This window comes from Eupeodes corollae, chromosome 3 (assembly GCF_945859685.1).
Source record: "Eupeodes corollae chromosome 3, idEupCoro1.1, whole genome shotgun sequence".
In the NCBI taxonomy this organism is placed as follows: domain Eukaryota; kingdom Metazoa; phylum Arthropoda; class Insecta; order Diptera; family Syrphidae; genus Eupeodes; species Eupeodes corollae.
In genome coordinates this window covers 126,000,269-126,015,308 of record NC_079149.1, presented here as the reverse complement: position 1 = coordinate 126,015,308, position 15,040 = coordinate 126,000,269, and the positions used below count along the sequence as shown (strand labels likewise).

Genomic DNA, 15,040 nt, shown 5'->3' with positions numbered 1-15,040 from the left:
TCTGATCATTCAGAGATTTTGTCAAAGCAAACAAAGAAAAGCCACAAATCGAATCAAACAAAATAAACTAAAGTTCTCCAATAAGCTATTTTTTAAACAGCCCAATAAATACTTTTGCAGCTGTCACTTTTGAAGCAGGCATGTTCTCAAATTGACAAGTAAAAATAACGCATTTTCGGTACAAAATTGATTTTTTTTCATGGTGCATGGAAGACGATTGGAATTGTTTTTTCTATCAATATATAAGTATAACTTTGTGAAGTGTTAACAAGTGCGATGGAGCTGTCAAATTTAAGCTAAACACTTTCCTTATAACTGTATTAGTATACATAAGTGCAAAATGGGATAAAAATCCAGATCCGCAGATTTGATCATCAAAAATAATTCAATTTCTTTTGCCTAGGGGAAATTTGAAATTTTGACAGATCTAGATCAAAAATTAATTGGTTTATTTTACCAATAAAACACCCAATTAAAATAAAACGTATTGAGATTTTTTAAAGAGCCACAAAAATAACATTACATACATGTCACACAAGCAGCGAAACAATCGCAATCGATTTGAGGCGAATATCGAGGACATACATACATTATATATATTTACATTTTTTATATCCTAATAAATAATCTCATTGGAATACTAAAATTGTCACAATCGTTAAACTGACATTTAAAAACTGTAACGACGCACAGGGCAAGACCAGGTATATGCTGTCATCAAAAAAGGACATTGAACAACGACGTCTTCGACAAAACGTCACCATGGACAGCTATAACTTTGAGATAGTTAAGGACTTTGTCTACCTGGGCACCGCTATTAACACAGATAACGACACCAGTGCTGAAATCAAACGAAGAATAACTCTTGGAAATCGCTGCTTCTTTGGACTTAGAAGGCAATTGAGAAGTTAAGTCATCTCTCGAGCATCTAAAATCACCATCTATTAGACACTCATCATCCCGGTCATCATTTATGGCGCTGAAGCCTGGACTCTGTCAAAGAAAGATGAGAGCGTCTTAGGATGCTTCGAGAGAAAAATTCTTCTTGTAATTTTTGGTCCCGTACGCAAAGATGGAAAATGGAGGAGAAGATATAACGACGAACAGTACGGGCTGTACAGCGACACTGACCTAGTTAGCAGAATTCAAGTCCAACAGCTTAGATGGCTAGGTCATGTAGAGCGAATGGACATCGACGCTAAAGCCCGGAAGGTCTTCGAATCCAATCCCGAGGGACGGCGCTGTAGAGGAAGACCGCGACTCAGGTGAAGCACTCAGAGACCTCAACCAACTTGGAGTGTAAAACTGGAGACAGCTAGCTAGGGACCGAGCTGGCTGGAAACGCATGTTGGTTGAGGCCCAGGTCCGCTCCGGACTGTAGCGCCACCTTAAGTAAGTATAAGTAAGTAACGACGCACAGTGCGTTATTTTGGTCGAAAAACTGGCCTAAAATATTTGGGCACATGTTTCATATCAAATAGGTACCAAATGACTAAAAAGTTATTTGGAAGGATAAATTTTCATTTTTAGGTACAGTAAAACCCACTTAAATGCCCATCCCGATAAGCCCAAAGAAAAAAAATATTAAAAATCAAAAAAAAGCTCGTACAACACTGCGCTATACTTTTTTTTTAAACCTAATATTCTTTGCTTTGTTTTTTGATTTAAGTTGTTTAATTAAATAGTTTTTGAGAAATTAAGTTTTAAAGCTGAAATTTAGAAAAAAATTGTTTTGGTTTTTAATTTATTTTAAAAATAATGTTTTTATATAGGACATTTTTTTTGGCAATATTCAATGACCTGATATATTTTTAGTCAAATACAAAAATCCTCATTCCAATAAAATAAAGTCATAAGAAATTAGAAAAAAACTGAAAGAGACTTTTTCCTAGAAAATCCCTTTTTTTCCTTTTTTTATGAGTGAAATTTTCTTTATCCGGGTGTTCAACTTTCATTCTAATATTGTAATGTCCCAGTATACAGGTAACCAAATTTAAAATACCTGTGACCCACTTAATCCAAAATACGAAGAATTCCAGATATGAATTTAGTAGCTTCTTCGGACAACTGGCCGATTGGCAACAATGCATGGGATATGACACTGTTACAGTGGATTAAAATCTTATGCACTGTTAGAGACATATTCTGCCATGGATACAAGTTTAGGTAATATTTAGCAGTATCCATCGTAAATTTTGCGCATTTTTGAAGATCTTTCTTATAACCAGAGGATATCTTCCCAAATATAATTTTGAATTTGTGTATCAATGATAAATGTAATGCACTTCCGCTCTTAGTTCGTACGACAGATGCAGTCTAATTTCAGAAAACCTAATCGTTGCGTATTATATTGATAGCTCAAATTTGAAAGTATCTGGATTATCTGGTTCTGTAGAATCCAAGTCTTTGAAACTTTTTGAAGTTTTTCAACTTATGTAACAACGTAATGTAGATGCAGTAATCGTAGCTGCGTTTTACACTTTTCCATCGACCATTGATGGAAGCAGTAAATGGTTGACTCATATTGTCGCTTACTTTTGTTGCTTGAAGATTTCTTCATCGCATCCCCACTTGCATATGATCTCTAAATCTGTTTCACTAGTCTCAAGGCACTGTTGGAGTTGTAGCTCCAAATATTTATATAAACGTGATGTTATGTGATCCACTAAATCTTGGACACTTTGGCAACTCACTCACTCTTACTTACGCTTTTTGGTGGGTAACAATCCTGTTTAGCTTTATATGTACACGTACATACGTATAGCACGGATATATATCTTTGTTGGCCTGATGAATCACTTCGTATTGACTAGCAGTTAAATTAGCTTCCACGAATATCCTCAAAGCGTCTTCAGGAGTGTGTTTCTCAGTTTTCAGGGTTTTCCTGCCAACCGCAGCTGCTTTCCGGAACTTCATAGTACTGGTTGGAGTTTGAGTCGCAACCTCCATCAATTTTGCGACATCAATATTTCTCTTTGCTCGTTGAATCATCTGTGCTGCGTATGTCAGTTCATCAAAAGACATACTCTTTCGAAGTTCAACTGTTTTTCGACGTTTTGCTCACTTGATTCTCCGAACTCTTTGCTTGGGTGACCTCCGGGAAGTATGCCAATGCCAACAGGTAGTGTTTCTTCTTCGTTAATCCACTCTTCAATTCTTCATTCTTTTCCAAGAAACGCTTTTCTATGCAGTTGCAGAGTTGCCATCTCCGTTTATAGTTTGCTTTGAACCCTTGATAATTTTTGTAAGTTCATCTATTTTCTCTGGGGGACAGTTTGTGTTATCCATACATTTTGTATCCAAATCTTTAAGTTTACAGGTAAGGAGTCTTAGTGAGCTTCCTCTAACCAATTCATGGAGCTGTTTCCTGGTCAGATACAAGGTGGAATGAGAGTCATCTTTGACTTACTCTCATGAAGTCAGATTTTCGATCAAACAAACTCAGATAATTATGCAGAAGCTATGTTTATAAACGTCATAAATGACAACAGTGTCGGGTAAAAAAAAATGAAGTGAAAAAATAATTCTCATGGAAAAAGAATTAAGGGGCCTATTATGTAAGACAACTAAGAACAAAGTTGAGTTGTAATCCGGTAATCGGTATTACCGATCACAACTAGTTGACTGTCACAAGTCAACCAGTAGTCAACTAAAAAATGGTTTACTTTTTAAGTGTGTTCGGGGTATTATGTAAGCCAGTTGAGTTGTCTCTCAGTTGTGATTGTTGTCAAAATCCAGCAACTGATATTTACTAGTTGTGTAGTGCATTTGTGTGTACAAAAAAATAACGGTAGGCATTAACAGTTCATTGAAAACCAATTTTTTTAAGAAAATGGAGACAAAAATGTAAGTTTTTCAAATAATAATATAAACATCTGTAAGAAAATAATTTTTTTAGATTAAAAATAACTAAACCTGCCCAATTCGAGAGGTTGATTGAGGTTCTGCAGCAGAAACCTGAGCTGGCCAGAGGCAAGGGACAATTTGGTTCCACAAAAAGAACCCAAGACGAAGAATGGGAAAATATAGCTGTTCAACTGAATAGCATTGGACCACCATCAAGAACAGTGAAAGAATGGCAAAGAGTAAGTTTAACTGAATGCAAAAGCCATCATTTTTTTACAAAGTATATACACATATCCAGGTATGGATCCATTACAAGGGAAATTTAAAAAGGAAGCTTGCCAACAAGAAGCTAAATTTGAAAACCACAGTGGGTGGTACATCACAGCATATAAGTTTAACCAATCTGGAAGAGAGCGGGGTTGGGTTGATTGAACTGCAAAAATCAATGAATCCAACATTCAGACTGTAGTAACCTTTTCTATTTAAATAGAGATGTTGAAGACTTTTTTTGGTGCTATGATTCGAACATGAGTTCCATCGATGCATCCTATTACTCCAGGAAATCTGGTTTTCTGGTAAAAATGAATTTTTGATAAATTCATCTCATCATTTGTCATACGAGCCTTAATCCATTGTGGACAGATACGTTCTTCTGCTACGTCTAGCACTTCTTTTAACACTACCGAAACTTTTGGCTGAGCAAGGCCTAAATTAAAATCATTACCACTGCCATTTTGGTAACTTCCTTCTGCCATGAAACGTAGGGCAGTGCAGAGTCTGAGAATTGGTGGGATTGCGGAAGAACGCTGTGGTTGATTCAAATGATCTTTGATTTCATTTAGCACATAAACAAATGCGTCTTTGTTGAGTCTAAAATAACTTATAAATCTGAATCAAAACGAAGACATTAAAATCAACACGCATCAAAGAATTTGTAATACTTTTTGTTTGGAAGTTCCAATGGATTGGAGTGATCTCGAATATTTTTTCTCATCAGCGCAACATTCAGGGGATTTTCTTCTTCCGAATTTCCAAGAAACAAATCAATAGAACTCTCCATTTCCTATTATTTTGTCTTTTTTATAAAATTTTCCACTGAATTCAAAATTTTGAAATTCCTATGTATTTTACTTTACACAGCTGATTTTGACAAAAACAAGCACATAAAAGTAGGCAACGTATTGGTCAACTCAACTGAAAAAAGTTGTCTATCATAATACGATTTTTTTTTGCAGTTGTCTTCAAATTGAGTTGTCTTGATTACAACTCAACTAAGTTGAGTTGTGATCCATAATAGGCCCTTAAATTCTGGGAAAATTAAACCAAATTCAATGTGGAGGACAGTGGTTTTTGAAATTAAGAAAGTTAAGCCATTTTCTTATCAAACAATATCTTGCAGAAACACCATTGTTCTAAAGCAGATTGTCTACTTATTTAAAAAAAAAACCATTAATTTTTCGTAACAGATTGAAAAATAATGACATTATTTTGACAGTTATAAAATAAAAGTAGATTGATTTGTTTTACCAATGGAAATCTCCAGAAAAAACCTCACGCCTGTCAACACGTTTTCATTTGGTTCAAGTTATAAAAAATGAAATAAAACAAATTTCTAAACATTTTCATACATATCTTCATAATCTTTTTTCTTTAATTTCATTTAATTTAGTTTTTCTTACAACAATATATTTTTTTTTTACATTTACATTAAGTTAATTTTATTATTGTTTTCTTTAAATTTTTTTTTGTGTGTTGTTTTCTTTGTCTTATAACTCTTTGATTTAATCTAAAAGAGAGTTATAAGTAGAACAAAAGAGATGATAATAATCTATGAAGCAAATAAAATTTAATTTCACAAAAATTTCTATTGTTTTATATTTTCTATTTATATCGTTTGTATCTTTTTTGAGAATTTTGTTTGTTTTGTTGAAGGATATACAATAGCACATAGGTAATGCAATATGACAACAGTTTACATATGTTTATTTACTTTTGACATTTATTATAATGGTTATCTTGTATATTACTATTTTTATAGGTATTTCTATTGTTTATAGTCATCAACAAATGATTTTTTATTCAAATAACAGGGATTGTATTTATTTTTAATACATATTTGTTTTTTGTTTTGGATTTCTACTTCTTTTATTCTGTTGAAATATGTTTTGGTTAACGTCGGTCGTGTCAAATCTATTAAATAAAAATCAAGAACTAAAAAGTTTAAAATATTTAAACAAAATAAGACACTACTGCTGGAAATTAGTTAGGAAAACTTTTCCTTGAACTGGTAAAATTAAAATCAAACTAAAAGACGTTTCAACGCTTTTCCTTAAATCATCACAAATCATTTAACACAGCCGTTTATTAAAAACACAATAATTTAAAATAGCAAATTTAGATGATAGGTGTACTAACATATGTACGGTTTTGGAATAGATCTAGGCGTGTTGATTTTTCGGACATTGCATAAAGCTTATGATGTGATTAATCAGTATATTAATTATTGAAAGTGTCTTTGACTTGACATTCCACAGAAATTAGCATTGAAGATGATAAAAACTTCTCAGGAATGTGGTAAGCATTTGGCGGCAAAATATATCAAGAATTTAATTCTCCACATGCTTCAAAATGTATATGCATATCAAAATATAAAAAAAAACAACCTCGTAAACAGTTTTAAAATAAAAGATAGATTTATATTATTATGTGTATGTATGTTCTTTGTCGTTATTACATTTTTAAAATATCCTTCCTCTATGCTATGCTCTTGGGATAGTTTTTTCTTAAGTATTGTTTCTATTTGTTGTTTGTGTTTTGTTTACAAAACAATAAAACTTAAAATTATTGTTTTTTTCTTATGTAATATAAATTAAATTTAATTTATTTTCTGATTTTATTTTAATTTTTGTATTTAAAATAAAAACACAGAAAAAAAAGCATTACAATCTGTAACTTATATAGAGGGTGTTTCACCGGAGAATATATTATATTATATAAATTGTTTAATGACTATTTTATAGTGTTTTGAGAGAACATAAAGATCTAAAAAGGAATAATTATTTCATACTTCAAGTTCAGACACGAGATCTCTGAGATCTTACAAAAATTTATTTAATTTTCTTCTACATAAAAACAAAACAAAAATATAACTAAAAAAAGTTCTTGTTGTTTTGTTTGTTTTTCTTTTTTGTTTTCTCTTTTTAATTTCTTCCACCATCAGAAGTATTCTGCGGCGGAGCTGGTTGGATGCTGGTGGTCGTCGGCTGACGATGCACACCACTGACGATGGTTCCACGATGACTCTGGATCACCGAAGAGCTCTGTGGACGTCGACGTTTTTTAAGAAAAACAAACGAACTGTTTTGTGATTGTTGCTGCTGGTACGGGTGATCCCGATGTGACACAGAAGTATGGCCATACAGTGGGTACCAAGGAAGGGCGAATTCAGCGGCTGAGAGCCGCGGAACGCCCTCGCCGAAAGCCATCACAGGTAATTCAGTTGTAAAGCAAATGGTTTGAATCGAATCGGGTGATGGATAGAAGCTAGTTGTGGCCAAATCCTCTTCCCGTAACTCGTCCTTGCAATGGCGACGCTTTAGTCGTTCGATTCGCCGCTGTTCGCGGATTTGCTGGACGTCCCATTTCTTTCTCCTTTTCTCGTCGTATTCGAGCTTTGCATGGCGCTTGAGGAAGGTTTCGTCGGACAGGTCTTCGGTTCCTTCGATGCTGTAGAGCGGATGCACTTCGTGCACTGTCCATTTGGGTATCTCCAACATGGGTGCCTCTGACTTGAGGGCGTTAGCCTCCTCTTTAATGAATTCATCACAGAAATCCTCGTCCTCCCACTCGCGGGTGGAGTACATCTGCGTTGTGGTCAGCTGGCCACAGCGACGGGATCTGCGAGGGTGTTTTGCCCCTCGAGAAGATTCCTTAAAAAACAAAAATAATTTTCAAAAATGTTGACAATTAAATTTTTCTATGATTACTCACCTGATCACGTTCCATAGTTGAATCACAGCTAACACTCTCGTCCGAGTCGATTTTGACCTCGGGAACCTTCAAACTCGGCGCTGACATCAATAACAGAGGCGACATTTCCATTGGATGCACTTTCGCGCCAACACTCGTTGCAACAAGTTCCGTGGGACTTTGGATCTTTGGCACATCGTCGTCGACACTGTGCTGACTGTCCTCGGCCATTCCTATCACAGCGGCTGCGACGACGGTCTCTTCACTCTCAGATACTTCGGAGATATTCGATGGACTCTTCCCGGGAAGACTTATTCTATGCAGTATTATTTTACTGATGAGTTTGCCATTGCATTCGCCGATTATGTTGCCACTCTCCTCGCCTTCTTCCGTGCCGCCATCGCTAGTGGCATTCGACTGGATTTTGTATTTGCTCGTTTCTGTGGGCGCTTCTTCTTCTTTGATCTCGGATTTTATAGCCTCTGCAGTTGCAGCAATTTCGCTGTCTTGCAATCTCTTCTCTAGGGCGTCGTTCTTTGCCTTTAGCGTGGCAATTTCTTCTTTCAGCCCGACCAGGAGCTTCTCTTTGGCAAGCAGTTGATCGCTTTGCTCCTGGATCAGGTCCATGTGCAGAATTAACATGGCTTTGAGTTGTTTGTTCTCCTTGAGCAGCGACATAACGTCGTTGGATGTGGTTTGCGGATTCGCTCGAATGTAATTGCTGCTTTCATTCGTGTGACAATAAACATGGTCAAGATTGTACTTTGTCTTACTGTCCATCATAGCGACGGCTATTTGAGGATATTTCTAAACAGGAAATACGTTTGGATACGTTTCTTATCAACGTACAAAAATAAATAAATAACAAAAACACGCACAATAGAATTTGCCTCCGTCCGTTCGTTTAGAAATTTGATGACATTTTATTGCTATTGCTTTGCTTATTTGGTTTTTGGTAGCTTTGAAGCTGTCAAGAGCGTGTGGGGAATTGTGCACCGCCACCACCGGTTTTTGACAATTCACAACAAAATGCGTAGATTGGTGTGGTGAAATTCCACCCGGGAGAGTTTTTTGTGATGCAAAAATTTCTAAATTATTAACTTATTTTTCATGTGATGAAAATGTCTTTTGTTTACAATCGCAAACAAATGCAGTTGTCTGTTGTTTTTGGTGAGTTTTATTATTTTAAAATTTATTAAATAACACGGAGAATATTTTACTGATATTTTTTGTTTTTAATTTAGGGCGGAAATAGTTTAATTTTCGATTATAAACAACTCGCGTTTGTTGGGTTCATTTTTTGCTTTTTTGGACACACCGACAGCACAGGCACAGGCGACATTAGTTGGACTCGGCGTTTTTTCTCTTTCTTGTTGTTTGGCAAAACGATGGCATGGAAATTTCACCATGGTGACACAAAAAGAAGTTTTTTGTTATCTCAATGTTGGACAAGCTGATTTCAGGGGTGGCATAAAGTTAGGCTGACACTGCACTAAATGATTTTACTATAAGCTGAGAGTATATATAATTATTTTAAGAATAATTTTCCAGTTATATACTGACAGACTTATATAATTGCACAGTTATGCAGTGCATAAACGTATATGAAGGCTCTCTGCAATGTTACATAAATCGTGCTTATGCAATATTTTCCTATAAATTATAGTTACGGAGAGCTTATACCAAAAAAAGTACTTAAATATGTAAATGTATTCCAATAAGTTGTCATTATCACATCAGCTGTTTCTTATATGACAACAAATTGTTATTCTTATGAATTTGTTAGAACATTGGTATGAATATAAACATCGTATTGCAGCTGTAGAAGGAAAATTTGTAGGGATGTAAAACTATAACTATTATTGCTTTTCGTAGACATTGCATTCAATCCTTTTCTATATATATATGAAACAAATTAATTTAAACACCTAAAATCATTAGAAACAGTGGTATATTTTAATGTCATATTAATTACTTTTTAATTTCAATTATGGACAGAAATTAATATAACATTTCGTCAACTGTGATTATCTTATGAACTTTTTGAATCTCAAAACTTGTTTTACTTATTTTGGCTCTATTTAACGTTGGATAAGTTTTTTTCGCTCCAAAAAAAACCTTGCATATAGAACTTTCAAAAACAATTTAAAAATATGGTATTAGTGTAGGGTGTAAAAATGCCGATTTCCTGCTTGGTGTCTCCATTGAGTATTTCCGATGACAGGACTATCGGCCTGTCATCAGATAATAAAATATAAACCAACAATCCAACATCCAGTCCATGATCCAGTCATCGCAGTTTGTATTTTTCGAGCGGATCAAAATCCTGTCATTAAATTTGACAATTGTGTTGTATGTAGCGGTGAGCGACCATTTTCCACAGTCTTTTTGACATTCAAATTTCATTTTGTTTAAATTGTCGTTGAGTGCGGCCATACGTACATATTTTTTATATTAAGTAAGTAAAATTAATTAAAGAAAAGTGAAATCTATTAAATTTCTTATATTGTTGTTGTTTACGTCAATATATACAAATTTTCCATTAGCGTCCTCAACAGCCAGAAGAACAATGCTGAAGAAACTCTTGAAATTAACGAAGCCCGATCCGGAGTCTGCGGGTGCTTTAAGCAGGATGGGCATCGTAAATGGCACCAAAGCACTTCAGGCATAAATCGGCTTATCGTCTTCCTTGAAACTCGGCTAAGAAATGACATTTGTCATTTAAAGTTCATTCTTGTGGTAAAAATTAGTTTAAATATATAAACTGTGAATTTACCTTAATTACCTACTTATTGATTAAATATTGAAATATGCCTGCGCAATTGACTCATTACTAAAAAAACAGTAATTTAAAATCTCTACACCCCGGAATAAATATTAAGCCATGATTTCATTATGGAATAATCATACTCACAAAATCATGTTAATAGATATTGTACAGGGTGAATAAAAAGTCCAATATGATTTCTTTTCAAAAAATATATCTAAGCATAAGAACGCATTATCTGAATAAATTCAAAAAAGAAATACTCCCAATTGAATTCATTTGCGATTCCCGTATATTTTTAAATTTATAACTCAATCTCTTTTTCTTCCGTTTTCTGAAACTACTTTTCTCTATAACACCCCTGTTATTTTGCTCACAATTCTCTTGAATGACATTTTGATTTATGTGCCAGCCCTGTATTTGACCCGCGCTTTTGTTTACTGCTAAAATAAATTTAAATTGACCAAGTTTGTTGTTTAAAAACTCAAAACCAATTAAAATTTAAAAATATAGAAAATGTCTCTTTTCGGTGAGGATGGGGTTGAAGATCTCTTCAATGCAAACGTTGACGAAAATCGACTTCCCAGTGACGATGAGCAGGAGAGAGCCGATGGGGAAGGTGGCGATAACGATGACATTATGGGTGGCGAAAGTGGTCAAAGTGGCGAACCAATTAAGCTTGAACACAAGAAACAACGATCTGTACGAAATCCCAGACCCAGACTAACAGTTGACACCCTTCAAGGACCTCGGGGCATTCACACAATCGAGGACTACTTCAAAGACATGAAATTCCATGGCAAGGGTCAGGAACGCAAAGATCTGAATGAAGTTATGCGACGATTGCAACATTGGGCACATCGAATGTATCCCAGTTACAAGTTTGACGATGTAGTTGCGACAATTGAACGCCTGAGCAAGAAGAAACCTCTCCAGGTGCATATGAGCAAATACCGACTTGGTATGATACAACCACAGATAGTTCATGAGAATCAAGCTGAGAATGAAGACGAAGAGGCACCGGAGGATGAGCCATTCGATGAGTTCGATGCTTTACTGGGTGAGCAGATCGCCATATCGAAACTGGCTCCCAAGACACCCAGCCGTCCACAGAGTTCCATGTCGGGTAGTTCGTTGACAACTCCAGCATTCGGCAGAGGAGCCAACGTAATGTCCACACCATACTCGGGAGTCTTTAATTTGGACGAAAGTGATCTAGCACAACCACTGCCACAAAGCCAGACATCGATTTCCGAAATCGAACCAACGCCAGAGCGATCAGAAAAGCCAAAACTTTCATCGGAACAGTTGGCGAGAATTGCAGAGAATCGAAGACTCGCCATGGAAAGATTAAAGACCAAAAAGGCTCAGGAAAGCTTCTAGATTTAAGGTTTTTTTTTTATAAATTTTATTAATCTTTGTACAAATGTCAAAAATTCATACTCTCAATAAATATTCTTGTTGTCTAAGTTTGTACATTACCGTTACCCTAAAACTTGACTTGCCCTATCGCTCCTGGAAAAAGGGGAAAGTTCTCTGCAAGTCCTCTTTGTTGCGACATGCCTCCACTTGAGGCAGAAACTCCATTACACTGATCAAGTAAATCTGAAGCTGCTGGCGCCGCTCCTCCACGAAAACTCGATTCATATTTCCAAAGTGTTTCTTTGGCGGGAATTCAAGTGTTGATATTCCTGGATGGGCTTTCTTCAATTGTTTGTGCAGCTTATAGAATTCTCTGTATCTCCGCATAACCATCCAATGCTCGAGGCGGTCACGCATCGTCAGGTGGACTTCGTATGAGTAATAGTTACGACTGCGCGTCGTAATTAGTTTGGCCTGAAAACAACAACAGTTCATTTAAGTTCTTTAACTTTTGATGCCAATTTAAAACTTACCTGAGGAATAGTGATTAAGAAATTGGCCGTTGTTTCGGTGACAGCATTGTGTGTGAGGCGGCGCAGCTGTCTGTTCTCCAAACTCAATTGCGCAACTTGTGTTTCAAGGACAGAGCAGCGTTCTGTCATGTCGCGGAGTTTCTCTTCCAGCTCCGCGGTGCTTCGCTGACGGATAACGTTTGCCGTTGATACGGCAGATGAGGACTTGCTGCACTGTGAAGAGGTTTCACTTTTGGTGTCAGCTTCTAGGTCCCCATCTATATCAACCTGAGGTGTCTGTGGTATAAGTTCATGATCGAACTTTTTCGTTAGCATCTCATGGAGAATCTCGTCCAGGCGCTCAGGCTCGTAATCGATCGTTTCTTCTTGAGAAGCACTTTCTGATACTCGAGCCACTGCTTCCTCGTTTCCTTTACAGGACTCCTTCCTCCCTCTATTTGCTAGAATCTCCTTGACGACGACATCGTCTGCTGGTTCGATAGTTGCAATCGGCCTCTCGATAGCGGTGGTCTTCTTCAGTGAACCAATCGGCGATGGGGCATAGATAATAGGCTCTGGCTTCCTAGCCAATCCATAGCCCACTTGTAGATCAACTTCCTGTGTATCGACGGTGAGAGCAAATAAAATCGTATTCAAACCATCAGCAATTGATGGCAATAAATTCGCTGCCTCTGGATCAACCATAAACGCCCAAGGCTCATAGATATCCACGAGGCTTGGATCATCAAGCCAAGTCAAAATATACCTCCCAAATGAATTCTCATTCAACGAAGCCCTAATTAATGCCTTTACTTTGCCTAACTTGGTCGAAACATTCTTCAAACCATCGAATCTCTGCTGTTCGTGGTATGTCAAATGTTTCTGGCAGAAATCCCAAAATAAACAATCATTTGTCGATGTACCACTGCCACCCGATACGATTTCATGGACATTTTGAAAGATAGCTATTGGAAGTGATGTTGTTTGAGTTTTAAGGCCAAAAAAGAAGGCGTCTTCGAGGGAGTTTAACAAACGCGCAGTTGCGTCATCTTTTTCGGTGGCTAATTCTTTGCGCCCGCCAAATTGTTCCTGACATTGTTTTGCAGTTTTTATCAATTTATTTAGAATTTGATCGCGTTTTATTTTTCGATTTATTTCGGGCATTGTTTTTGAATGATAAATCTCATTTTTTGAAAATGATACAAACAAAAATTGGCACGCTTTTTCTTGTCTTTTGTTAAATTAACAACTTATTTATAACTTATATAGTGTAAAGTGTTTTTTAGAATACTCTGTGAACTTTAAAAGTAAACAGTTGGGAGGTAATTTGTTTATTTTGAATTTTAATTTGTTTATTTTGGGTGGAAACGAAAAATATCACCAGAGAATAAAAAATAAATACAAAAATATGTCATCAGCTGACTTTTGGCAGATGTGTCATGAAAAAAATGACAAAGAAGAATTTCAATTATGGTAAGAACACAATGCAAAGCGTACATTTGGTTTTCAGATTGCGGAATACTTCCTAAACACAATTGGCACCTAATTTTGTAAACGTGGATGATTTTCCGAAAGAACGTTTTACATTCACCTTCTAACTAAGTCTGAATACATTTAGACTTCACTTTTACGGAATTTTTTACAAATAAGTACGATTGATAATGTGTATACGAACTTTGATAAATGTATGGTTTATTTATCTAGTATATGTTTTTAATTTCTTTTGATTTAAAATTATTATGTAGATAGATAGAGAGACAAGGCCAAAATGTAGACGAAGTTGACTTCCCCACTGTAGGAAAGAGGAGAAATGGAAAAGTCCAGATTATAGTAAAGACAAACATTTTCATCTGTGTTATAGCACCCGTCTGCATCACAATGCAACAATAAGTGTAACAAAAGCTTTAAATGTCTTCTTTATTTTTAAATTCCATTACTACGATTTATTTTTTACTTTTCGATAGACTTTTTTTAAATTAATTTTGATTGTCAGGGTTATGCAACTGATTGCAATATTTTTCTTACATTTGTGAGCTATTTTTTCTAATCTTGATGCATTTATATTACATTACAAATTTAAAGCACGATTTAACTCTCATTTTAGGACAAAGAAAAAAATAATTTGTACCCATCTTTTTTCTTTTAAAGCAGAGTTTTGTAGTATTCCGAAAATATTTTCCTATTTTAAAATTAATATATTAAAGGTATCGTGAAAGCTCGTGCGAACACTGTACTGTTAAGAGTTATAGTATTTTATAGGAATCAAAAAAGGTTTAACACTATTAAACAATATATCTGTCTCCCTCTACTTTCTTGAATAACGCAGATGCAGATACATGTAAATCCACTTTAATTCACAACTTTACAAATTATTGTAAGTTTTAATTAATTTAAACGCATTTTTAAATTGTTTTGCTATCCATTATCGTAAAGTGCAAACATTTAAATAACGTTGTGATATTTTAAATCATACCTGAGTTTGACATGTGTCAAATGTGAGCGCTGCTTATTTCATCTCTTTAGCTTTGGTTGGCCTCTTGTAGGTTGTACGAAAAAAACTACACTTAATTTTCAAACACCACCT

At 35.5% G+C, this 15,040-nt stretch overlaps 3 protein-coding genes across 3 annotated transcripts; 1 reads left to right on the top strand and 2 right to left on the bottom strand.

Moving 5' to 3' along the window:
* Positions 1-6,513: 6,513 nt before the first annotated feature.
* LOC129949039 (male-specific lethal 1 homolog) lies at positions 6,514-9,272 on the bottom strand. The gene is made up of 2 exons (XM_056060249.1): positions 7,837-9,272; positions 6,514-7,775 (listed from the first exon to the last, which is right to left on the bottom strand). Exons 1-2 carry the CDS (start codon positions 8,596-8,598, stop codon positions 7,047-7,049), a joined length of 1,491 nt encoding a protein of 496 aa, XP_055916224.1. The 5' UTR covers positions 8,599-9,272; the 3' UTR covers positions 6,514-7,046.
* A 1,710-nt stretch (positions 9,273-10,982) lies between these two features.
* LOC129949047 (protein TIPIN homolog) lies at positions 10,983-12,049 on the top strand. Its single transcript, XM_056060258.1, has one exon. The coding sequence runs from the start codon at positions 11,099-11,101 to the stop codon at positions 11,963-11,965; it is 867 nt and encodes a 288-aa protein (XP_055916233.1). The 5' UTR covers positions 10,983-11,098; the 3' UTR covers positions 11,966-12,049.
* Positions 11,989-13,860, bottom strand: LOC129949040 (sorting nexin-29). The gene is made up of 2 exons (XM_056060250.1): positions 12,478-13,860; positions 11,989-12,418 (listed from the first exon to the last, which is right to left on the bottom strand). Exons 1-2 carry the CDS (start codon positions 13,618-13,620, stop codon positions 12,089-12,091), a joined length of 1,473 nt encoding a protein of 490 aa, XP_055916225.1. The 5' UTR covers positions 13,621-13,860; the 3' UTR covers positions 11,989-12,088.
* Positions 13,861-15,040: the final 1,180 nt, after the last annotated feature.